Here is a 26680-nt window from a genome sequence, read left to right on the forward strand (position 1 = left end):
GACTAAACGTCTTATAGAGGTTTTGGACAGGGCTTAATGCTTACTAACCCATTTATATATATATATATATAAGATATAAGATATATATCTTATATATATATATAAGACAGCAGGAATGATGTCAGATTTCAGATACTCAGTATTCCTCAAGTATGTTCAGCAGAACATTAATTGTATGAGATGTCAATTACTATTGTCTAAAAAACAACAGAACTGAAGCCTACTGGAGAAACACTGAGCTAAACTAACACTTCCCTGCAAGACTTCTCAGGGCCTTGCCTTTGCCAAGTGTGCTGTGAATCTCCAACTTACTTTTTTTGAAGAACGCCAGGGGCTTAGAGATTGCTATATGTACTTTCCCCAACAAGTCAGTCATTCCTGGTTTAGGCACCTTTTCTGTAAAACGGCAGGAGTTGAGGGGCAGGGAGGGATGGTGATGAGGAAATAGTATTTCTCGGATCTGTTTCAGCTTTAACATTCTGTCATTTATGTTGCCAGCTTTGACTGTCCCATCATGGTAAAGCCTTTCTTCTCTCCATCCCTGTATGGGAAAAGTCATGCTGCCTTTCTCCCAGCACCATCTCTCAACTCAACAGTGAGAAGAGACCGCCTCGGCCAACAACCTGACGTGCTTTGTAACACAGGAGCCGGCGCTCGGTGAGCGCAGGGCGCGGTGTGGCAGGACTGCTTCCCTGGCCGAGCCCTGCACCAGAAGCCTCACCAGCAGATTCCAGGCCCGGGGCCCTGCAGGGACCCGCTTCTGCACTTGTTTGTCTGCTGGTTTTGTTTGGTTCTCACCCTTCCTACTTTGCACCCCTTTTAGTAGATTACTGTTTCTCTTTGCAATTTTAATATCAAATTCCGTGCAATAGGTTTTAAGCAAATGCAGCTGGCAGTTACTTCACAGGCACAATGACATTGTTTTCACACAGATTAAAAAAAAAAACACTTTCTCTATAACATTTCTTTCAGTGATTGTGTTACTCAGTGCAACATAGATTCATAAAATAAATCCACTGTTTTAATGAGTTTAATCCACGCCCATAATCTCCTTTAACATGAACAATCGCTATGCGGGGACCGGAGGGGTTTTCTGAAGGGCTCAGCCGACAATAAACCTATTGGCTAACTTTCTTCTGATATTCTATTTAACAATCTGCTAACATCAGATTGAAAAATGCAAATTCTACTGAAATAACCGTCCTTTTCAAATACTTGTCATTATCCAGGATTGAATGCAAAGCTTAGAGAGACACTGAAGAAGTAACAGACCCCAGAGCAGCGGCCCTAAGGTGTCAAAGAGACAGCGGCACGGAGAGCACTGCCCTGGGGCCCGAGGGGTTGGTGTCTGAACTCCCACGCGGCCCCAGACAGACTTTGGGACGTCCTGCCCCTCTTTGGGAGGGGGTGGCCGGAGGTGCCGGCCGTCATCTAAGGGAGGCTCCTGACTCACAGCGAGGGCGCGAGACACTGCAGCCACTGCTGAGGGTCGGCCGCAAACTACGCGGGCCCCAGTGCCTGGGCGGCGCCCTGGGGGCCTGCGGTGAAGGTGGGCTTCTCCCTGGGTCATTGTCATTGTAAGAACTCAATTCACTCTCTTCTAAAGTGGCCTGAAATATATTTTCCACTCCATTCATTCTGCCCTTTGCATTCTGTAACACTTCCGTTTAACCGTTCTGGTGCAGGCAGACCTCAGAGGTATTTCGGGTTTGGCTCCAGAACAGAGCAAGACAGCAGGTCACATACATTTTTTGGTTCCCCAGTGCATATGTCATGTTATGTTTACACTACACTGCAGTCTCTTAAGTGTGCAATAGCATTATGATTTAAAAAATAATGTACACACCTTAATTAAATATATTTTATTGCTAAAAATATGCTAACCATCACCTGAGCCTTCATTGAGTTAGAAGCAGTAGTATCAAAGATCACTGATCACAGATCATCGTAACAGATGCGAAAGCAATGAAAAAGTCTGAAATACTGTGAGAATTACCAAAACGCAGCACAAAGACACAAAGCGAGGAAATGCTGCTAGAAAAATGGTGCCGAGCCGACTTGCTCGATGAAGGGGTGCCCCAAACCTTCACTTTGTAAAAAGCCCACCGTCTGTGAAGCCCAATAAATCCAATGCAGTAAAGCCCAGTATGCCTTTACTTCACAAGGAAGATGAGCTGCACTCTCTTCCTTTTTTATTACAGGTTATTACAAGATATTGAATATAGCTCCCTGTGCTATACATAAGAAATTTATTTTTTTTGATCTATTTTTATATATAGTGGCTAACATTTGCAAATCTCAAGCTCCCAAGTTCATCCCTTCCTGCCCCCTTTCTCCCAGTAACCGTAAGATTGTTTACTATGTCTGTGAGTCTGCTTCTGTTTTGTAGATGAGTTCATTGGTGTCCTCTTTTTTTTTTTTTTTTTAGATTCCACATATCAGTGATATCATATGCTATGTTTCTTTCTCTTTCTGGCTTACTTCACTTAGAATGACGATCTCTAGGTCCATCCATGTTGCTGCAAATGGCATTATTTTATTCTTTTTTATGGCTGAGTAGTACTCCACTGTAGTATAAATATGCCACAACTTCTTTATCCAGTCATCTTTATTTCCTCAAAACACATTTTCAAAAGCTACTAACCTGAAAATGTCTAACCATACTTTTTAAAACATAGAATCCCATATTATTGCAAGAAGTACATTCAAATAGCATCTCACTATTTCGTTACTCTGCTTATTTTTCTGCAGAACCCTGAGCAGCACTATCCCTGGGTTCTGCTATGTAACAGAAATAAGTTTCCTCATTCAGAGTTTTCTTGAACTGTGTGACATCAACAGCTTGGTGAGTTCCTGAGAAGAGTTCAGAAAATTCAGTATCATAGAGCAGGAAATGTTTTGAGATAGAGTTAGCTATTTAATGTACACATGATTTGGGAAGCTAAATGTAAAACAATTTGAACAATGAAATATTTTTTATATTCATAGGTCAATTCATTGAGTGGCAAATAGTTCATACTGACACTTAATAGCTCTCAGAGCACATGCTATGATTAAAATTGCATGGGAACTGCCAACCTTGGGATGAAAGTAGCAACATCTTCCTCATTACGGTTTTCCTAACCCTTCTGCCATCCAGTCAGAACTGGTCCTCCTCTGCACTGCCTGCCTACTGCACCGTGATGTCCGCGTGCTGCTTAGTGCCAAGCATAGGGTCTGGAATGTGGTGCGCATACGAAATCAGGTAGTTGAATGAATGAATGACAGAGGAGCCTGATGCAAGCGAGCCAGAAAAAAATGGACCCTTTTGGGGACCAACAAAACCCTTTCCTACAGGGCAGAGGCCATAGCCTCTCAGTTTTTCCACCTGTAAAATGGAATAATCGACATCAAAGGTACATGACATGTGTTCAGCTGACAGTCATTAATATACTCTTTAATTTATCTTTGTATCATATCGAGGATAGTGATTTCACAACTAAGGATTTCATGGTATTTTTCTGAGATTGAGGTTGACAAACTGTACAATCTTATTTCATAAAACTTTCAAAGTCAAAGCATCTGGCTTTTCCCAAAATCTCTGCACACAGCCCAAGCCTGACTGAGTTATTGTTCACCAGGACTTTCCAGCAAACCTCACTCTCTAGAAAAGAATTTGTAAGCAGGGGAATATTTCAAATCCGTGAAAACTCTTCTAAAATCAGCTTAGACGAAGCCGAGCTTGAAGATAGGTCATGTATCACAATTTTATCTTGTGACAGAAGCTTTTACTTTGAACAAATGTGTTCTCTTTCCAAATTCTCTGTGTTCTTACAGCAAATTGTTGATATGCAATTTTACTAGACGCCACAGCTTCAAGAGTTTCATTATATGTAGCTGCATGTTATGTGTCTAGTGGGAAATTTGGGGGAAATTACTGAATGTTAAATCATTAGTTTCCACTACTCTGTTCTCTACGCCTTCGGCAAGGATCTGTAACATGCAGAGCTTGGCGATAGCTTTTGTGCAGCGAAGACATATTCTAGCATTTATTAAAATAATATTTATACAGCTTCAAAGTTCTCGTTTACTTTAACTAGTACAGGCACGCCTCACTTGGCGGTGTTTCGCAGCGACCGCGTTGTTACAAATCAAAGGTGTGGCGTAGCCCTGCGTCAGGCGAGCCTGTCAGTGTCATTTCCCAGCAGCACTTGCTCGCTTCATGTCTCTGTGTTGCTGTTTGGCAATATTCTGGCAATATTTCAAATTTTTTTTTATTATTATTGCGTTTGTTACGGTGCCCTGTGATCAGTGATCTTTTATGTTACTACTAAGACTTGCAGAACTCTCAGATGATGGTTGGTGTTTTCTAGCAATAAAGGATTGATAATTAAGGTAGATATATTGTTTTTTAGACATAATGACACTGCACACTTCACAGACTAGAGGATGGTGTAAACACAACATTGCACTGGGAAAGCAAAACAACGCATGTGACTAGCTTTATTACCGTATTCCCTTTGCTGCTGTGGTCTGAAACCGAACCTGTGATACCTCTGAGGTGCACCTGTACGTTATGGACAATTTTAAACGTATTCAACAGTGAAGAGACTAACGTAATAAACCCCATCTGCCATCAGCCGACTCCAACAATTATCAACAGTTACTATCTCCTAGCCAATTCTGCTTTATCCATTTCCATATTGCCCTCAAAATCAGACTCATCGGAAGCAATTCTCAGGCGTTGTGTCATTTAATTGGCAAGTATTTTAGTATAATTCCCTAAACTAGAAGGACTTCAAAAACACAGCCACGTGACCTTTATCACACACAGTTTCTGTGAAGGATGATTTCTTAATTTTGTCAAATATCTAGATTTCATATGACATTAATTAACTCATAGCTGCTTATACTTAAGTAGCCAGGATCCAGACAATGTCCACATTTTAATTGATTTATGTCGCTTAGATCTCTTTTAATCTACATATCACCTCCTTTTACATTCTTATCTCTGCATTTTATACTTTGAAGAAATCAGATCCCCTGTCCCATTTCACTTCTCAGGGCCTGGGCTTTGCAGAGGGCATCCTCATGGTTCAGTTTCTCATGTTCCTCTGTCCTCTGTTTCTGTTAATTAGTAGTTGTATCAAGATGTTTCACTGTATCCAGGGTCTCTCCTTTCTCCTCCTTATTTTCTTCCTTCCTTCCTTCTTTCTTTTCTTTCTTCCTTGGCAAGAACTCCTGATCTGTATCTTGTCTGTGTGGTCTCCCGTCTCGAACGGCAGCAGGGATCGACACTCATTGCACAGGCTCACTACTTCCGCGCAGCTGTGAACCTGAATGCTCTAATTCTGTCATTCATTGTTCGTCCATTTGCAGTGGGGCCACCTCAAGTCATATTTATAAATTGGAGACGGTCAGGATCTTTACCGTCTCCAAGCCTTTCTAAGAATGCGGTACATCTTTCCATTCCCTCACTTAGGCTGTTACTGATCTTGACCATGTAAATGTTTTCTTCTTTTCCACTATGTCTTCTAACAAACTATTCAAAAAATATATAAAAGTCATTGGTTTTATATGCTGATTTGCAACTTGCTACTTTATCAAGGTCTCTCATGGTTTGTAGTTACGTTTTCATTCGTTCTTTTCAGCTTTCTAAATATTAACCCCTGGAACTAAAAATATTTTTGCCTCTCCCTTAGACGTGGTGCCCCGAACTGCTCTCTCTTTTCTAACACCACTGGCAGCACAATGTGTAAGGTGACTTTTGTCTTGGTTGTCACCTTTCTGATTACCAAGCGTCGCAACCTTCGGACTCACTGGCTGTGAAACATGGAAGAGTTGACTGGAGAGGCTTATTTTTCAGGGCATCAGAGGATGTTTTTGTAGCGCTAGATCCATAAGGGAGATGAGAGTTCATGAAATGTAGGTGTCACATAACAGAGTGAGTTGATAATAATGTAATGATCTAATTAATTATGGTGGTGGCGTCACAGCCTCCTGAAATGCTCTTTGGACCCAGACTATTTAGTGAGCCCCTCTCCACTGCAGCATCAAAGTACTGTTGAGTTTTATATATTACACTTTTCAATCTAAAAACCTGTCTTCTTTACAATATATAAAATAGTTCTGAATAGAGATTATTTACTGAAAGTCAAGGAAAACAGGGCGAGCAGTTCCTATCAGCTGAAACAAATTCTCATGTAAAGTCTCACACGCGTCCATCTAATGCTTTAGAGCTGCCTGAGGACACTGAGGTGGGGACGCGGCTGTCTTGGAGTGACTCTTAGTGTCTCCCCAGATTGTCCCTGTTCCAAATATTTGTCAGATTTCTTATGGGTGACCAACTGTCCAGAAATACATACATTTATTCCTGAGCAAGAAGGAAAAACTAGCAAATCCACTAGGGAGATTCTGTCCTTAAGAGTTTACTCTTTAAGATTCAGTTGAAACACAGTCATTACACTTGTATGAGACACAAAACTCTGCACCAGACACCACTGCGGCCCCAGAGGAGCTGACCCCCCGGCCGACAGCTGGTGGGGCAACGTGCCCAACGGAGAACAGAGCAGATGCTCATAAAGGCACCAAGATTTTTCTGGGTTTGGTTCTGGATACAATGTCAGTCTGTTAAACATTCTGTTGCAAATTGTCAATGGGATCAAAAATGAGGACGTTCACACTCTATTAGCACCTCAAGAATCTAGAATGTATCATTCAAACCAATGGCCTTTCAAAAGTTCATAGGCAAATTTAGGAATTCGCTAAATCCACTGCAAGATAAGATTTAGCTTCACCCTACACACAAAAATCATTTTATTCTTCTAAACGGCTCCTTGGTCCTGCCACGCACAATAATCAAGCAAACCCGCCAAGAAAACTAAAGGCACATCTTTAAAAATGTTTACTCTTTTCATAATTTAAGTCTAAAAACTGGTCTTGAGCTTTTACCCATAAGTATCTAAAATTAGCTTCTGGTATTTAGCAGAGACTTGTTCTTTAGATTTGAGGGGGAAAAATGCCATTCCCTGCTATATAAAAATCCCAGGCTATGAGTATATTCTAAAATACGTAATTAAAATATCTAACGGCATGAAAGAATAATACGGGACACAGTGTAACTGTAGTAAAGTGAGTAAGTGTTCATAAGAAGAGAACATAAATGTTCTGCCCACTTCAGCTGCCGCCCAGGCCTGCAGGTGCTCGTGTCTGGGTGCGGAGGAGGATGGGAGCCCGGCCCCTCGCAGAGGCCTGGACAAGACACCGTTCCACCTGTGGCTTCTGCATGTCACTCACCAGGAGCTGGAGAAACCGGGAGTCTCATTAGAGACACGAGAGTCCGCATGTTTTCTAAGGCAAAGACGTGGGGAATCGATGTGACCACCAGGCAACACGCAGACACTCGCACCGAGGAACCCATCCCTAGAGGTGGCCTGCGAGCCGCGTTTACTCTCGGACCTCCTACTGGTCGCCCTTTTAACTGCTCTTCCTTACGTTTGCCACTTTTTCTTATTATTAAGCAGTAAATAAATAGAACCACACAGTCCTCCCTTTTCCATTAATCCATGGATACAAAAGCATGAAGGGAGAAGAAACCTCTGGTCTCCTCGGTCTGATTTCATACGAGACTTTCTGCAAAGTTTTGCAGAGAACATGATTCATGATGATTCACCCTGGATTAAGTGAGTCAGCGTGATTTAGGACCTACTCTCAGGATGCTGCACCAGTTTTTTTAGACAAAATAGGCTGCATTTTAAAAGGTTTTTGGGTGTTGCCATTTATGGCCATGATGGTATCTACCCACCAGTTCTCACATGTGTGAGTGAGCTGGGAACTGACACCAGCACCTCTGTGACAGCCGTCTTGTGCAATCTCACAGCTCCGTATGTCTATCACTATCTGGACCTTACAGAGAAGGAAACCAAAGCTCATTATAGATTCTTCATCTTGGCCAAGACAGCTCTGCTAGTAAAAGTCACAGAACTGGGCTTCAACTTCACTCTATTTAGTCCCTTGTCCAGTGTCATTAACCATGCTAAACACCACACGTTTGAAATTCTTCATGTAATATAATGCAGCGTGGTTTTCCATCTTTCTACCTGCACCTTTTTCCTTCTCTGGTTGCTAACGCAACGTCTATTTCTACTCTCAACACTTAATTTTAAAATATACTTAATTTAACAGTATATACAGCAAAGTGAAGAATCGAGTGTTTTTCCAAGTGCCCTAAGTTGTAAGTGGACTAAAAAGAACTGATGTCTGTTTAGTCTGTTTTTACGAGTTGGCCATAGTCGTGTGTATGTCACGTAAAGCCGACTCTACAAATAATAGCGTTTAGCGTGAGACAGTATTTCCAGCCTGATTTTCGGCCCAGGAGTCTGAAGATCTCTGCCCTGATTTGAAGTAGAGCTGCCCTCCCGTGTCTCTGACCCACTGAAACGGCATTTCCATAAACCCCACTCTGGTCTTCAACTAATACTGTCTTTTAAAACAATTACCGCAATTAAAAAGGAAAGACTGAGTGCGCCAAGACCACATAAAAGCGATGACTATTTCAACAAACCAGGGACGTGGATTTAAAACACGATGGCAAAGTACTTCTTTTAATTACGTATTTGCAAGAAATAATGCAAATAGTCTCCACTGAATTTAAAAGAGATGACTTATCGGTTGGAAAAACCATTCTTTTGAAACAAAATTTTAAAAGAAAACCCACTTACTTGCTCAAATTCATTCTTTTGAAATTCTTCAAAGCCAAAGATGTCCAATATTCCAATATCCCAGGTCTGTGTGCTGAAACAGAACAAGAAAAGAGTGGTCAGGCATCTTGCATGCTGCCCGGTGTTCCCTGAGGTCAGGGAAATCCGGCCGGCCGCTTAGCACATCCCTGCCTACTTGAAGTAAAAACATGCAAATGATTATCTTAGAGTCTCGTGAAAACCTCTAAAAGTTAGGAGGAAAAGGTGTTCTTTTAGTGCTTTGATCCGAACACAGACACATGAACAAAAATGCACTGATTTCTAAACATAAAGTGTAACAAACCGTGGGTGGTTTAATGTTTGCTGCCTCCTTCGACAGACTCGCTTCCTCTGCAGGAGTCTGCGCCCCGATAAGGGGGCTCGCCGGACGGCGGCAGCAGTGAAGCGAGCAGCATGCAGCGCAGGGAAACCTCGGTTAAGCCACACACGGGCTCTTCCTGGAACAGACTGAGCCACCCCAAAACTGAAATTACGATTTTCCTAAAGGAGTTCTTTTAAGTAGAGAACAATAAAGATCATGAAACTTGGGTGCAAACTGGAAAGAAATCTAAGTAAAGACTTCCATTTCCCATGTAGACTATCGCGCTTGGAACATGGTGCAGATCTGGGTGGTGAAGCACCGGTGTGAACCTACGCCGGGAGTGAGGAAAGAGGAAGGAAACCGCGTGTGGCCCGGAGACCTGACCACCTGGGGTCTGCGGGGACGTGGGGGCGGCACGGGGAGCGTGCCTAAGGTGCTCCTTGCAAAGAAAGCCCCCGGTGATTCTGGAACTGTCACCAAGAGGGCACGCCCCCCAGGCCTCCCCCACGGCTGGTCCAGTGCATCAGCAGTGCGGCTGCTGCCTTCATCACCCGCCAGTGGGAGTGGCCCTTCCTCATCTCCCGCCAGCGGGAGTGCTCCTTCCTCATCTCCCGTCAGCGGGAGTGCTCCTTCCTCATCACCTGCCAGCAGAAGTGCTCCTTCCTCATCCCCAGGCTGCCTATTGTCTCAGGACCAAATTCTCGGATGCTCCACCACTGTCCACACTGCAGAACCCCGTTGGCCACCAACTCTCTGTGTTTTGCTTTCACAGTCAGGATATAACCATAATGCTTCAGGGTCGATGCTGTGCCACTTAAAAGACCATTTTTTTCCTTGAAAAAAGGCAAAGTAATGCTATCCTGTCTCTAAGATTACTTGCTGCAGACGGCACAGCTATGAGCTGCCTAAGTAGGAGGGAGAGCTTTTCAATATAAACTTGCAAAGAGTACAAGTCAGTGAGGAAAGGGAAGAATCATTCCGTGGACACCTCTAGGTTAACTGATCATGTTTTTTTTAGAAGAAAAAATAAAGTTAGCTTTGTACCTCACCCTATGTGCCCAGATAAACTCTACATGGATTAGAGAGTTACAAGTTAGAAAAAGAAAGCATAAGAATATACAAGAAAACAAATGTGATCACTTTGTTTTCTATTTTCATTTCTGGGAAAAATTAAAGGAAAATGTTCAAAAGTATGATTACACAAATACTAAATGCTTTTGCAGATAAATAGTACAAATAAAATTAAATTCTGTCGGAGGTAAGTATTTTTTTCAAATGCATCATCTCATTCATTTCCATAGATTTTTCTCAATCTATTGCCCCACGTGTCCAGCCACACATCACCTTCCACCCATCCATGCTTCTTTCCAGGCCACCGTCTTTCCAAGGTGCACAAAGAGACATTGGGAAGGACGTTCACACAGCAGGAACGAAGGTGCTGATGGCTTTGTCTGAGTGTGTGTGTGTGTGTGTGTGTGTGTGTGTGTGTGCGCGCGCGCACGCGCGCGCGCACACATGCATGTGTTTCCCACGTAATGACCTGCAGCGTTTCCTCGTAAGAAGCTTAGTGACAGAGCTTGTCAAGTTTTGGAGATGTTCAGTCTTGGGTAGGAATCCTGATTCCAACACGTTTTAGTTGGATGACTTTGGGCAAAAGTCACTTAAATGTTCTGAGCTGCAGTTTCATCATTTATAAAATGAAGATAACAAGTAACATTTACCCACCCAGGTGTCTGCTACAATTAGGAGGGGCTACAGCTGGTTAGAGTGTCTCCAGTCACAGGAATCTGATTTAAAATAACTGTTTAAACTTGTCACAGAAATAGAGAGGACGGCTAAGAGAAGAACTATGAATGGCCAACAGGCATATTAAAATGTCAATCTTATTAAAATTGTAAAACAAGTAAAACTTTCAAAATTACGACAAGAAAGATGTTCCCGTACACTTCTGTCGGCAGCTGAAACTGGTAGGACCTTCTTCAAAGACAATTTGCTTATGTGGCCCAAAGCTTTGAAATGCTCATGTCATTTGAACCAGTATTTCCACATGCAGGAACCTATACACTAAGACAATGATCAGAAATGCAGTTAAAGACTTATAAATAATGATGTTCATTGTTATCTTAATTATAGCAAAACAACAAAAAGAAATAACAAATACCCCACACTAAAGACACAATTAATTAAGCAGCAGGCACTAGGGCGGATTAATTTAGTGAAACAGTCAAGTTAACAGAAAACAATATACAAATTCTGTATAAAGAACAGCCCCAATTATACACGCAGGAGACCCAGAAAGAAGGTCAGCCTGAGAAGAGGAGCTAGAGAAGTCCTGAACGGCACACCTAGAGGTGACGTCTTCACTTTTACAATGTTCTGCACTGGGTGTTTACAATACTCCTCATAATTTATTTAGAAGACACATGACTCACTACGTGTTGGGCATTTTCTAAGTTGGTGGAGGAAGGACAACAACCTTCGGGGCAGAGAGAGGAAAGTGGAGCCCAGCAGAGAAGCTGGAGAAAAGGGTCTGGTTTTCCAGGGACGGGAGGTGCAGCAGGGACCCCAGGAGTCAGGGGAGGGCAGAGAGCTTCCCAAAGGCCACGTGCTGGTGGAAAGCGTAGGTGCTTCCTGCCGACCTGCGTCAGGCTCTCCCTCTCAGGCCCCAGGATCCGGTTCCCCGGCGGGCTCCCCGCTGCCTTGTGGCAGTGGCCCTACCATCAGGGCACCCGATGTCAATGGAAGCTGGGGGAGGGTAAGCGTTACGAGCGACGGGATGGCACGCCCTCCCCCTTCTCACAAGGGCTGTGACTCTGTGTTGACAGCAGAGTTAGGACGCGGAGGCCACCAGCCACACATGGGTGAGCAAGACACACTGAAAGGTTCTGGTCCGGACTCGGGAAAGCAGCTTATCAATTAGGAATTTAGAGTAGCATATTTGGTTGAAAGAACACTCTTCTTAAATAATTTTTTCACATTTAATACATACTGGATTCTAAACTATATTTAGTTACAAAATAAAAATGCTGTCAGAAAAAAAGAGATGGGAAGGAAGAAAAAAACTATTGTCAGGAAAAAAAATCTAATGCACGTTTAATGCATTTTAAGGATTAGTCTTGCAACTACTGACAGACATAATGTGTTCATTTTTTTCAAAGACCTGTTTCATCATTTATGACTGAATGAATTATGCATCTGTTACTGCAACAGCAGTCTTGGCAGGAGGGTTCCCAGGGCCTGCAGCCAGCAGGACGCCCCTCCGTGCAGCAGTCAGCACTATTGTCATGTCTCTTATTGGTATCTTGACTCATACCACACACTGCATTTAACTCAACATCCAATTTCTAGCAAGAAGGAGCAGACAGAGGTCATCTGATGAACCAGGAGTCAATCCTTTAGGTAAAATTAACATATTAATAAGATGGGCTGCTTTAGTTCAAATTCTGCCCTAGAATTCTCCTGAGGGCTTTCCTGATGTCTAACTTGCACGAACTCATTAGTAAAATACACCACGTTTCATATCAGACGAAACATTAAATGCCAAGTCATCTGTCTGATTTTGACTTCCCCTCCAGGTGTGTGGGTATGAGAAGGGCCAAAGTCTGAATTAAGGAGAATGTCTACCTTGGAACGTGGATGAACTAATTTTATTTGGGGTACAGAGTGGTCCGGTGATGATATGCACAAATCAGGTTCTGTCCCCAGTCATCTCCGGGGAGGGAGATTAACTTGAGAGCCACTGAAGTATTCAGTCAGTTTAGGGGAGAGCTGAGCCCTGTTTGGCACAAAACCCTTAGACTAAGCCACAGCCGGATCAGCCTCTTCTGCTGACCATCGACGGGTCAGAACCCAGACGGGGCAAGAGTGAAATATCAGAGCATTCCAGACCTGCATGACCCGGCCGTCCAGACACACTGCCCCGAGCGGCGGATGGGTTTGCACAAAGGTTAGTGGCGCCAAGTCCCTGGAGAAGCTGGGCTATGCTGTGGCGTCCGCCAGCTCCATGACCAATACGCTGAAGAATTTAGTTTAAGTTTTGCTCATAATCAGCAAAGTGCACTCGTCATGGTGACTCCCTCCGCCCGTGCCACAGCTTGTCTGAATCCGGAAGGGCTTCTCCAGTCTGACGAACTTGGGACGGAGACGTGACTCCAGGATGGCGTACTTTTGGGAGTTCCTGCCTTTATTCATCGACTAAAGAAAGTACCCGGGGCTTATTATTTTCTGAAAACACGTCAGAAATTAAGGAAGATGTCTGCAGGTGCTGGCAAGTTTAATTAGAAGCTGGGCGAGGGGTGAGGCTCACGGTCACCAGAGCAGCCGCCTGCCTCCTTGCATACTTATGAGGGCGTCACACCAACTCTGCCGCTGGAAATAAGAATTAGGAGGTTAAAAAAAAACGGGAGGTCCCTTGAAATGAAAATTGTAGCTAATCAGCATGGACGTACACAAAAACCCTGCGATGAGGGTGAAAACAAGAGCCAACATTTCACTAATAAAATACTACATAAAGTTATTACTAATATATAAACTATATACTATAATATAATATATTATATATAATATATAACTATATATAAACTAATCCTATAAACAGGGCTAATTCTGACCCACAGAGAAGCCAGGCAGGGACCGCTCCCTAGGGGCAATAAGAGCACAGAAAATAGAAGAGCACTTACCCCCTTCTAACGAGGGAAAGCTACAACTCACACCAGAAGAGCGTTAGTACATTTAATAAATATGTGTCCTTATTCACTGTATTTAAAACAGTGATGCGCATGTATGTTTAATTACCAAAAGCATCTTTAGAAACAAGAATCAACCTACCACACAATTCTCTTCTTTAAGAGCACAAATAATATTTCGTTTACATGACTTTTCATTCCTAGTCTGAAACAGCCCTCATCTGAGAAGGCAGACTATTTAAATTCTGACACCACTGCTCCTCCAAACATTCCAGTTACAAGTGGTGGTTATGACGCAGAGTTAGAAATATGGAGAAGTTGCTATCACAGTGAAGAAATCCAGGTACAAAACCGTATGTATTGGGTAGGGACCAACTAGAACCTTCCCGCGTTGGTGGCGGAAGCTTAAATCTGAAATTTGAAACGTGGTTTGGTTCTGACCACTAAAATTAAATGCGTATCAGCTGAAGGACCAAGAAATCCCATTCCAGGCAGACAATCAGGAGGAGGCGGGCTTGCGCCCCGTAAAAGACACGCGCCAGAATATTCAAGGCCGCTTCGCCTCTGCGGTCAGAACTGCAGACGACCCGGGTGCCCATCAACAGCTGAGTAAATGCCTAACCAGCGGCGCGTCTACTGCCTGTTTTCACCGCTCGGAAACAGAGGAAGAACGAACTCCTGCTGCACGCACCGTGTAAGTGCGCCTCACACACACAACACTCGGCAGAAGCCAGACGTGACACAGCACGTGCAGGAGGAGCCCACGTTGCCCTCCGCGTGGAGGTGACGAGTCACGCTGCGCGGTAAAACCCCTCGTACTCTGTACAGGATATGTGCACTGCAGCTAGGTCAGACCTCGGTAAAAGAGTAGAATAAAAAAGGCATGCTCACCAGGATCACGGCTACGCACAGGGGCAGAGAGACTCAGGGCTGGACGCTTGCTGAGTGAGAAGCACTGAGGTGCACGTTTGCTTTGGTACTGCCACCTAACGCGATGTTAGAATGCGACCCTCCCTGCCACAGGCCCTGGCGCCTACAAGAGGCTCAAGCCTCATCTATTAAAATAAAGACCTCAGTAGGGAAGAAAATTACAAACAAGATGACAGTGGCCCAGAGGTCAAGGAAGAGATGGAGATACGTTCTTCTGACAGTTGAATATCATTACAGCGGCATCTGCCCCGTTACTGCTTTCATTCATGTTTGAGGTTTGCCCCTCACCTCCCCCCTTGTCTGCTGACTCTTCGGCAACTCTCTCTTTGAAAGCAGAGCTGCGTTTCCTGGAGATGCCGTCAGACCAGTGGCCTCAGTCCCTCCAACAAAATAAAGAGGTAAGCTCTTGGGTTCAGCCAGTTCTCTGGACAACAATTCTCTGGAGTCAGGAAGATGCTGGAGGAGGCTCTCTGTTACCGAGGTCGCAGGTGTGAGGAGGGGGGATGGCTCTCCTCAGGGACACGAGGACACACACCGTGCCGCAAAGCTTTGCAAAGCAGCAAACCAAAACAAGGGCACAGAAGAGGCTCAGCTGCAGGTGACTTGTGCTCTGTCCCTGCTGTCGCAGAGGCAGGGAGTCAGGGACGAGTCTGTATTCTCCACGCCACACAATACCAAGTCGTGTCAGATCCCTGTGCCCCTAAACTGGGACCCTGTATCATTGCTTTCCCACCACCTTTTGTAAACTGGCACCTGTCAAAATAAAAACCTGTATGAAGACGTGGGAATTCTGCAGCTGACTTGCCTTTTCTAGGAAGTACATATCTCAGCCTCATATCTAGAAGATCCTTTGGTCTGTGTCAGTTGGTAGATGCCTGTGCGATGAAATGCAGCAGTAGGGGGAGGGGACAGCCCAGTGGCAGAGCACTTGTTCACATGCACAAGGTCCTGGGTTCAATCCCCGGTACCGCCATTAAAAAAGAAAAAAAAAAAAAAAGAAAGAAAGAAATACAGAGAAAGATTCAGGGCTTGGATTGGGTTAACCCAGCGTGTCTGGGAAATTCGTGGCACCTGATCCAAAGGATCCAAGTGCATCAGAGGACAGGCTTGGAAGGAGCGCGAGCTCTGAAGGTGTATTTGCAGGTCACGTTTTAGCTCTGGACAAGCCTGAGGTTCACAGGGGAGATCGTGAGTCAGGGTATATGGCCAAGGTCAGGCAGGGGATGCTCAGGACAGACAGAGGGCAACTCAAAAGGTATAAAGCCCAACCAGGAGGGTCTGGTTTGGAAGGCAGAGGAGAGGCAGGATCTCATCAGGGTGTGTCATCCAGGTAGGCTGGGCGCATTCAGGTTCTCAGGATGCCATCCACACACTTCATCTGCAGTTTCCTTGATCTTCAAAGAAGAGGTATGATTACTAACTACGGGGAGGGGAGCTCCCCCTGCGTGCGAACGCCCGATGTGAACGGAGGACGAGTGCTAGCAGGCGCACGCTGTGCTGCAGAGCCACATGCGCCCGCGCACGGGGCCAGCCACACAGGCAGCACCGAGGTCCCCGGGGGGCTCGTTAGAGCCACTGGGAGAGGTGAGCTAAGCGAGGCGTGGCTAAGAGGAACTGCAGGTGTCACCGCATCTGCAGCCTTTAGCCACCACTGCTCCTAAGACTCAAGGATCCACTGAACGTGAGGCGTTTGCGCCTGGTCCGGGCTGGCGGGGGCTGACTCAGAGGCACCCACGGTAGTGAATGACGCGGTGAGCCGCCAGCTATTTGGACGGGACTGGCGTTCTCCAGCACACCCTGACTCGCAAGCTGAGACTCACAGGTCCTGAAAGCAAAGCCAAGCGGGGGAGAGCGACGCCGAGCATGAGATGTGACGAGCGCAGCTTTAGAGACTGAGATTTCATTAATGTTAAGTGTCAGGCTCGGAACAGAAATCCAGATCTCTTTATTTCTATTACCCTCTTTAAAAAAATTAAAACCCAGCTAAAACTCATAAACAAACTACCAAGTACTTGAATATACAGGCACACACACAAAATCTGAAATCTACGTAATACTTCAACCCACTAGCTGTAGACGATGCTAAAAAGTGCTGCTTCATTTTTTTACTTCTTATGCTTTTCTTCCCTTCCCCCAGCTTCACTGAGCTATGACTGACGTGTGATACTGGATGGTTTAAGGTGCACCGCCTGCTGATTCGATACACGTATACCCCAACACGTTCATGCTTTTCTTAATAGAGTTTCTTTTTTTCCTTCATAATAATTCTTTTTGAACAAAACCCCCGCTTTTCATGAGGTTCCTGCTACTGAAGGCTTTAGAGAGCACTTCTGGATAGCCGTGCAACTTAGCAGCAAGTTCTGGAAGTTGTAAATTTTTATCACCCAAAGGTTTGTGATTCTGCTGCCCATTAGAAAACACTGGGGTGGGGGAATCATCACAGGGTCCCTCCAATCAGTTACGAAAAGAAGAGCTGTCCTTCTAAAAACCACCTTCAAATGCACATACTCACAACTTGTGGTTCGAAGTAGCAGCTGTGAAAACTGAATGGCGGGGAGGGTAGAGCTCAGTGGTAGAGCACGTGCTTAGCACACGTGAGGCTCTGGGTTCAGTCCCCAGTACCTCCATTGAAAAATTTAAAAAATAATAAATAAACAAACCTAATCCCCTCCCCCCCAAAAAGTAAAAGTGCAGAAAAAAAAATGGAAAAACATTACAAATGAAAAAACATTTTTTAAGGAAAATTAAATTAACTAGCTAGTGATTTGTAACAAGGGGACACTGCTGGACAAACCAATCACCCCAAAACTCAGTGACTAAAAACATCGAGTACTTAGAATGGCCTCAAGTCCCTTTGTCAGCGTGGGTGGCCGGGCTCGGGGTGCCAGATCCCTGGGGGTGGCTGGCTCTTGGCTGGCTACCAGCGTCTCTCATCTTCCGCAGGAGAGCCTGGGCTCCCCCGTGTGACAATGACAGGGCTCTTAGCAGATTTGTGCGAGGTTTTAGAACTGACACATCATCATTCCTGCTGTATTGTCTGGGCTGAAGCAAGTCACAAGGGCAGCTCAAAGTCAACAGGAGAGAAACAGACATAACCTCTTGATAAGAGGAGTGTCAAAGTTGTATTGCACAGAGCAGGGACACACAGAAGAAATGACTGAATGATTGGGACTATTTTTGCAACCCACCAATGCCTCTTCTCTGGAGAGCGGCTTTAAACTAACTTATGTATTAGCTCACTCCCCTTTTGAATGAACGTGGATGGAGCACCTAGCTTTGTAAAGCACTCTGCTGAGAGCTGGAGACCCAGATGCTGAGAGCAGGGAACAATGTGACCCTCAGGGACACGCCCATATACAGATACGGTAAACTTAAATAACAATTTTTTTGAAATAAAGAAATCATTTATATTTTGAAAAAGTTAATTTTTAAAATTTAGCTTTAAAACTATGGTTTTTTTTAAAATCAATTTTCTGACAGTTTCCATGGGGAGGCATTTTTGGAAAAACTCAAGGTTTCAAGTCAACATAGGCTCGTGCTCCAGTCCACCACTTTCTGGCTCTGTGACTTGGGCCACTTACTTAACCTCTCTGAGCTCCAGTTTCTTCCTCTGAAATGGGGAGACAATCACTGCTCCCTCATGCTCATGTCACTATGAACTACAGCCACCCCCGCTCAACGCCCGGCTCATTCCCGGGTCGCACGCACCGGTGACACCCACAGTGCGCGCTCCGGGAGCCCAGCTGCACCTGCACACGTCAAGACACGGGCTGGGGATGCAGGTTTAGTAAGACTGTATACAGGCACTGAGGGAAGAGTTAACAGCACAGAGCCGACAAAAGCTCCGAATGTCCTTTAGTTAAAGAGCCCATGCTCCTCAATTAGAAAATTAGAAAAAGGCAGGCGATGTCTACACAGTGGTACCGGCATCTCCTCCCTGGAGTCTTCTTCAGGGAGAGGCAGGGTCTTTACGAGGCAGCACTGGGACATTCTGCTTCCTTCTCTGAATGACCCGGCCACTTTATTTATTCTGGCAGGATTGCTACTGTGGCCGGGTGACAGGCACAGAGGGGCATAAGAAATACAGATTTGGTTAACTTCACCAAGCAGGAGAGGTTATCAGGGGGTTGAAAAGAGGCCAGATGCATTTCCCAAGTGGGCCTGGCTATTAGCGATGCGGTGAATTTTATCCTCCGTATAAAATAGACAAGGTTTAGCCTCTGCACTCTTGGCTCAAGAACGAGTGAGAGGAGGCTGCTGGAAGGTTTTTATGAGCCTTATAAATCACTGAATTACTTGCACATTTTATTGAATCTATTTGGCTCTCAAATAATATTTGCAAATCACATGATAGGCATTATCAAAAAGGAAAAACGCTACTGTCTGATCCTAAAAATGCCATATTCTCACAGATGTGAAAGATCTCTCTTTTTCCCTCCCATCTCCTGAAAACACGCACTTAAAGGGAAAGTGCATAGCTCTTTATTAGCTCGAAAAGCTGCACTTTTCTTGAAACAATGTATCACCTTTCATGATTAATATTTATATTTAACCATCATTCTGTCCATAGTAGGTGGTAACTTTTATAATAAGGGTGGTAGGTTTTAACCGTTATATTGTATTTATTATGTGGTGATTTTAAGTGATTTCTGAGTATTATAATATGCATGATACTTTGGTAAACCTCTAATATTTTTATTTTTCTGGATCCTCCTATTTAAAAAAAGGCTCTCACAAAATAATGAAAAGCAAATGTGCAATTAGAGAGAAAGGTTCTTAGCTCTTTAGGAAATCATTATACACATGGGTGTTTTGGTAGGGAAATGGAGCAGAAGGAGAATTATTTAGAAAGCAGGTTTGTCTCAGATATTTTGCTAAATTGTGTAGTTTTGGTTGTCATGGCAATAAGCACCATGATATAAATGTCTATGCAGAAATAGAAGTCACTCATACTATATTCACAAGAATCGACAAAATCTCATTATTTAACGGGGAAAAAAATCTCAACTTGGATAAAGGAGGGGAAAACATGGTGTGTCAAATTTATTTTTCTGACGAACCGCTTGTTATTTCATCTCTGAAACAACATAAAGACAAAATATTTGCCACTAAATGGCAGCAGAAGCACCACGTGTAAAGCAGCTGGAATGCACCAAGAAGCACTCACGAGACACTTCGCAGATGCAAGGTCAACAAAATCACTAGAAAGTGTGAGCAAACATTCCAGTCAGGAAGTGAGGAAAAAAAAAAAAGAGAAATTATAAGAAAGTCAAAATAGGGATTTCACAGAACTGCAGAACTTAGTAAAATAGATAACATAAACATGAGAAATGACAAAAAGACAAATAAATTGATTTTTGAAAATTAATAATTCTTAGAGGCAAATTTCAAGCAAGACTTATCAGTGATACTGGAGTAAAGGCATGAGTAAAGAATATTAGGAATGTAAAAGTTGTCAAACTAGAATTATCATAGATACTGACTGGATGATTATAAAGCAAAGCTGTGATTTAGTTGGTGAATATGTTTAAAATCTTCAAGGGGACAATCTTCTAGAAAATACATATGACTTTAAAAAGAAGGAAAATAATCTGGTTAGACTTAGAAACTTCAAGACAGTATTCACAGGTCAATTCTCCCTCCGTCTCCCCAAAAAATTTTAGAGAGAATTCTACAAGACATTCGAGGTATGTATCACCCTCATTCAACATAAACCACTTTAGAAGAGAAGAAAAACAGATTACTCTCAATGCACTCTCTAACATAAAGTTAATAGCAAAAGATTGTATAAAAAGAAAAAATAAACAAAATCTTGTCTCACTAATGAAAATAAATGCAAACGTCCATAATACTGACTAGAAAATTCAATCTAGTACATCATGACCAGATAGGGCTTGAACTAAAACTGAAGAATTATTTAACTTAAAAAAAATACATCAATACAACTTGCCACATAAGCAAAGAAAAAGAGAAATAGATACAATAATCTTAATAGATAAAAGAAAAACTTTTGGTAAAATAGCATCCATCTATAATGAAAACATTTAGCAGAGATTATTTACTGGAACTCTAGGTAAACAGATTACTTCCTGACAGATATTTAAAGGTACACATTAATTTGGAAACAAGACAAGAATATCTACTATCACCATGAATTTTCAACATTGTACTGGCAGCACTAGCCAATGCAATAAAAGAAGAAGAAATAGATGATATAAAAGACAAGGAAGACAAAACACATAATTATGGTCTTAGTTAGAACATTAGAGGATGATAAGATATTCCACAGGAAAATTATTAGAACTAATAAGCAAAGTCAGCAGGGTTTCCAGACAGAAGATCAGCATAGGAAACTCAGGATGGAGTATCCTAATAAACAAATTAAAATGTAACAGAAAAATAGCTCTCATCACAGCGACCAACAGCACAAAGTACTTAGAAAAGAATCAAATAAAAATATGCGTAAAACTGATAGAAAAAACACACTGATATATTTAAGAAGTAAAAGGGTGCACGAAGAAAGAGAAATATAGATTGTACACATGGAAGAAACCAATAGCCTGAAAAGGCCAACTCTCCCCATTAATCTGTAAATGCATTTCTAGTCGGAATCCCAGAAGAATGTTTTTTATGGACTGAGTCAAAGTGATTATAAAATTCATATGCAGAAATAAAGATCCAGAGGTAACCAAAACAAATATGAAAAACAAAAACTTATTATGAGAACTTACTTATTAAAACAATATATTATTGATACAGTTTTAGTCAAATAGATTAAAAATCAGGAGGGGGTAAACAAGAATTTCGAATAAATAGGATAGAGATAATTGAATATTTGTCTAAAAATAACATACCAATTTCTCATATAAACAAAAATAAACTCCTGATGTATTGAAAATCTAAAGGTTTTACGAGAAAATGTAAGATGCCCTTGGAAAAGAATGTCTCTGCTAAGCCGCTGCAGGCAGGTCACTGTACAGAACTGAACAAATCCTCCTGCACGTGTATGAGCAGGTCACCGTGGGGCAGTGCAGACCTGCATCGCCTTGTACAGCCTCACTTGCAATCAGGGAGATGCAAGTTAACGCTCTCCCTGCAATTCTGCTACTCAGTACACGCCCCAGGGAAAACTCTAACTACTATCTCAGGAGTCTTTACAAGGATGCAACCTTGCAATTGAAAACAAAAAGAGACTTACGTGTCCATCTGAAAGGAGACAGATGAGGATATTGTGGTTTCTCTTCAGGGGAATTAATGCAACAGTTACAAAGAATGAATTAGCTCATCAGGTTTCAATATAGTTAAAGCTCAAAAACCGTGCAGAGTTAAAAAGGGAAGTTCAGCATAAAACGGACTCTCACAGCATTTCTTTAATCCTTAATGAAGCACAATGGCACATACTTGTTATGAAAAAACACTTATCTAGACAAATAAAAAAAACTGTAGAGAATGCACACAGGAGGACATTGCTGTCTCTGGGGCAGGAAGGAGAGGAACGGATTTATGTGGATAAACAAAAGGAACTTCAGCGTTTAGCTGCAATTTTCCCTTTCTTTTGTGTTAACGAAAATCTGAGGCAAAAGTGGCAAATGTTAATAGTGTCAGGTAGGAGGTAAGTGATTGCCTGTGACCCTCTGTATTCTTCTTGATGATTAAATATTTCACCCCCCAAAAAATACAGGTAATGAAGAGAGAGAGCACACATTAAATGGGAAAAAAGCTAGATGTCTATTTTCAATTTCTCACAAGTGCACAGCAGGTGTTCTAGTATCTCTGTGAGGCATTGGGGGAGTTCATAATATAAATTCATTTCCTAAGAATGAAGTACTGCACATTACAATTAATAAGGCAGTGTACATAATGCCATTTCCCCAATTCTTAACTACTTATGAACTGCTGGTATGGAGTTTTAGATTACCTTTCTTGTAGATATCTTTTGATTTGTAATATCCATCAAAGAATTTAATTTTTATAATCATTTTAATAAAGTGCTAAGGGAGAACGTTGAAACTAACAAGTAAGCATTCGGGTTTTAATCGAATTTATTTACACATTCAGTCCCTGCTTAGAGGCAAGTTTTACTTTGTAGTTTTGTGTCTGAAACTGAGGATAGATAATCTCCACGACTCTTTTTTTTTTAAACTTTTACTAACAATTTATAAAATATGTATCAAATGAGAGAGAGATAATGAGATTTTACTTAGGATTCTCAAGTGATACTAAATATATCACACAGCCAGATGTTTTCTTGGGGAAATTAATTTCCAATTTTATTATCAAAATAACAGTGAAAAAACATTTAATTTCTAGACATTTCCTCCTTACTTTCTTTCTCTACTTTCTTACCACCTGGTTTACCATTTAGATAGTTTCTTAACTTAATTTAGCCTCAAAAACCCTGAGGGGCATTGCATGCTCCCTCACTGAGATTCCTGGAGTGTAATGGGAGAGATGTGTGTGGTTTGGCAAAAGTGTTTAATTTGGGTATTGCTCTGCTTTGCAGTGGTCACAGAGCCCCGCCAAGCCCTGCCCGCACTACTGAGAATTCCTACAGACCGTGCCATGGATGATGTGGACAGTCCCAAAGGGCAGAGAACACTTACATGTGGAGTTAGGGGATAATTACACAAGTTCCTTACATATTTGGGGGGGGGTGCAGACAGACAGACATCTGACAGACTGTGTTGCCCATCCATATCAAGGGTGCCCACCACGTTAACCACAGGAATATATATATATTCAATACAATCTTTTCTGACATGATTACAAAATTTCAAAAAAAAAAAATAGGGATTCATAAACAATAAAAGTCTATTCTAAGTTTATCCAAATTTTGAGACTTTTCTGTGACTTAGGAAATGGGTCTGTGAATCTGCAAATCCTTAAGGCTTCCATGAATTTCAAGGAGTCAGAAATACTGCAAACATAGCCTTTCTTTCCATTATTTTGGGATTTAAATTCAGGTTTGCATGACCCATGGGAGAAACAGAGGAAAAAAAAAATGGAGTTAGGACTCAAAGGAGAATAGTACCTTTTAGAAGTTAAACTTATGATACATTAATTCATCTCTAATTTTCCAGCAATTCTTTTCTTTATTCATCTGCCTAGTAAAGAATCTTTACAATAAGACTCACACCATAAATGGGCGCACTGACACAGCAGCCGTGTTCCTACTGAAAGGAAAATCATGTGCTTTCCAAGGCCTATGTTTCTTTTTTTTTCTACATATGTGTAGAGTCAAAACTCTACACCAGGTATAAGTATTTCCAATTATATACATTTAAGGCTCTGTGCGATTTAAATGGCAAATGGAAATTTTCTAAAAGTTTTTACGAGCAGCTGGATCTACACATTAATTTTTCAACATGAATTTCAGCAGCGCTGCCAGTAATTCTGTAAGAGGTTAATTTGGTGGACTTGACATGTCAGCATTCTGTGAATAAGCTCCGTATTTAAAGGGAAGTCACAAATTAACTGATGGTAAGAAACTATAACAAAATCCAGAATCCTCCCCACATCAGATATTAAGCTCTGTCTGCTGGAACACAGGTGACAGACCGCGACCCTCGGATTGCGGACTGAGCGCTGAACGTGCTGATCAACGTGCGCTGGGATCTTGCACGTGCATGTTTTAATGAGAATTTTAGTCCGCCTTTGTCCAGAATTTTAGTATGACTTGAAATCTTCTGGTATGTCTGTATTTATTTAAGAACTTTCCTGTTAATACCTGTTAGTTCTCATGTTCCCCAAGTAGCCTCTAAAAGCGGCAGTTTTCAGGAATTTGGTGAAGACCGTATGGACAACAAAGAAATTCTCAGGAGCTTTTGCTCCAAGACCAGCAGACGTGGAGAGACTCCTGAATGCACGTGTGCTCCCGACGGCCTGCCCTGCCCACGGTCACCATTAGTGACAAGAATATTAACAAAGGTTTCCATTGACAAGATGCCAAGGAGCGCTCGAACATCCAGGTGATCAAACAGCCCCGGAAAGCTGCTGCTTAAAGATGGTTAAGGTTAGGGGTCAAAAGGGTTACCAGAGATGCTTCATCAAACAACCCACAAAGCAGGTGAGGAAAACAGGGAGAACTCCCAGCCCAAAACCATCGTCACATTGGTTCTGGAGGGTCATGGGCCCCCCAGTAACCGAAAGCCTCCCATATTCTTGGGCTGTCTTCTTCCCAGATTTATAGGGTTTTAAAATACTTCTTGGTGCTCAGAAGGCCATCGATGCCTTCAGCCAAGAGAGAGCACATCTGCATCTCTAGGCATGAGAGATGATCTGATTAATTCATCGAGGGGTGTGGGTGTGGGGGAGGGGCTTAAATCCCTTAAAAACAGTCAATAAAATCCTTGAAGTGAAATCACCTCGCTACAATGAAACGTTGTAATGTTCTCATGGCTGACGGTCACACTGGCTTCTGCGCGTCCATAAGCCTGAGCCTTGTCAAGCCGGCGGTGACCCCCCAGCATCTATCAGTCCTACCTGCTGGGCTCGTCTTGACTGTGGAGGCAACTGTTCACCATGTTCACCAGAAAGCCAAACAGACGACTGTACAGGGACTTGGCCAGGAGATCCCGGTAGAATTCAGCCATCTCTGCGGTGTGCCGCCGTGTGATCAGCTCCCCTGGAAGAGCAGGAGGGGGGGCGTAAGCACCAGGGTCCCTCGTTCAGACGCAGAGCTGCACCCGTGGATGTCTTCCTCCACATCCACATCCATCAGAAGATGTTACCAGTACACTGACTTGAATAAATGAGCCCTCTGTCAGTTACTACAGAACCATGTTTCCCTGAAGGGCGTGTCACACATACTGCAGCCTTGTTTGCTGCAGGCGTTGACCCCAGCTTTGAGCTCCGTGCAGGCTGTGCGATCTCCCTGCGGTCAGGGGACCGACTCTCTGCAGAGCCCTCTTAACCAGCTTTCTGGTAACGGCTCATGGATGTGGATATGGAGTCATCCTCCAGGCACCTGGAAACCTGGCCATCTGGAAAAGTCATCATAGTTTAGGTATTTTCAAAGAGCTGACCCTGCTCATCACAACGTAGGTTGGGAGTTGGGGAACAAGACTGAAGGTGGAAATCTCTGTTATTCTCAAAGCAGCGGTGGCTGAAATCCTGAGCGATAACGTTTTGAGTGGAGACTGGACTAGAGAGGAAACCGAGAAGGAAACACGCGGAGGTGACTGGGGGTGAGGGATTCTCCGTTTCTGCCGGAGGGTGGCAGGGTGGCGGGCATCTGGCGTCCACAGTCCGTGGTCGTGGCCAACCCGGCTGCACTGGGATGCGGGCTCATGGGGAGTCAAGCAACAGGATGCTGACTGTGTTAAATGAAGGCCTAGTATTTCGTGAGAATTAAAAATCCCAGCACTTGCCATATGACCGAGCAATCCCACTCCTGGGCATATATACGGAGAAATCTCCGATTTGAAAAGATCCATGCACCCCAGTGCTCATGGCAGCACTATTTACAACAGGCAAGACATGGACGCAGCCTAAGTGCCCATCAACAGAGGACTGGATAAAGAAGAAGTGGTGTATATACAATAGAATATTACTCAGTCTTAAAAAAAGAATAAAATCATGCCATTTGCAGTAACATGGATGGACCTGGAGATGATCAGACTAAGTGAAGAAAATCAGAGAAAGACAAATATCATATGATATCACTTATATGTGGAATCTAAACAAATGATAAAAATGAGCTTATTTACGAGACAGAAACAGACTCAGAGATGTAAAAAAACAAACCTATGGTTACCAGCAGGGGGAGGGGGAGGAATAAATTGGGAGCTTGGGATTAGCAGATACCAACCACTACATAGAAAGCAGGTAAACAAGTTGCTAGTGTACAGCCTAGGGGTCGGTATTCAGTGTCCTGTAACAAGAGGAGGGTGCAGCTCAGTGGTAGAGCGTGCGCTCAGCACGCATGAGGTCCTGGTTCAATGCCCAGTGCCTCCATTTAAAAAAAATAAATAAATAAACCCAATTGCTGGTCCCACACAAAAAATTCTGTAATAAACCATAATGGA

General features: G+C 43.0%; 1 protein-coding gene across 1 annotated transcript in view; it reads right to left on the minus strand.

The window, feature by feature from the left end:
* The window catches only part of MYO16 (myosin XVI), a 437171-nt gene that overhangs the window by 152893 nt on the left and 257598 nt on the right, over positions 1-26680 (minus strand). Inside the window, exons 20-21 of the mRNA XM_032496671.1 lie at positions 25137-25278; positions 8700-8772 (exon numbers count right to left, since the gene is read on the minus strand). Of these exons, the coding sequence (XP_032352562.1) occupies positions 8700-8772; positions 25137-25278 (215 nt within the window). The remainder of the gene's footprint in view (positions 1-8699; positions 8773-25136; positions 25279-26680) is intronic.

The sequence above is a fragment of the Camelus ferus genome, chromosome 14 (genome assembly GCF_009834535.1).
Source record: "Camelus ferus isolate YT-003-E chromosome 14, BCGSAC_Cfer_1.0, whole genome shotgun sequence".
In the NCBI taxonomy this organism is placed as follows: domain Eukaryota; kingdom Metazoa; phylum Chordata; class Mammalia; order Artiodactyla; family Camelidae; genus Camelus; species Camelus ferus.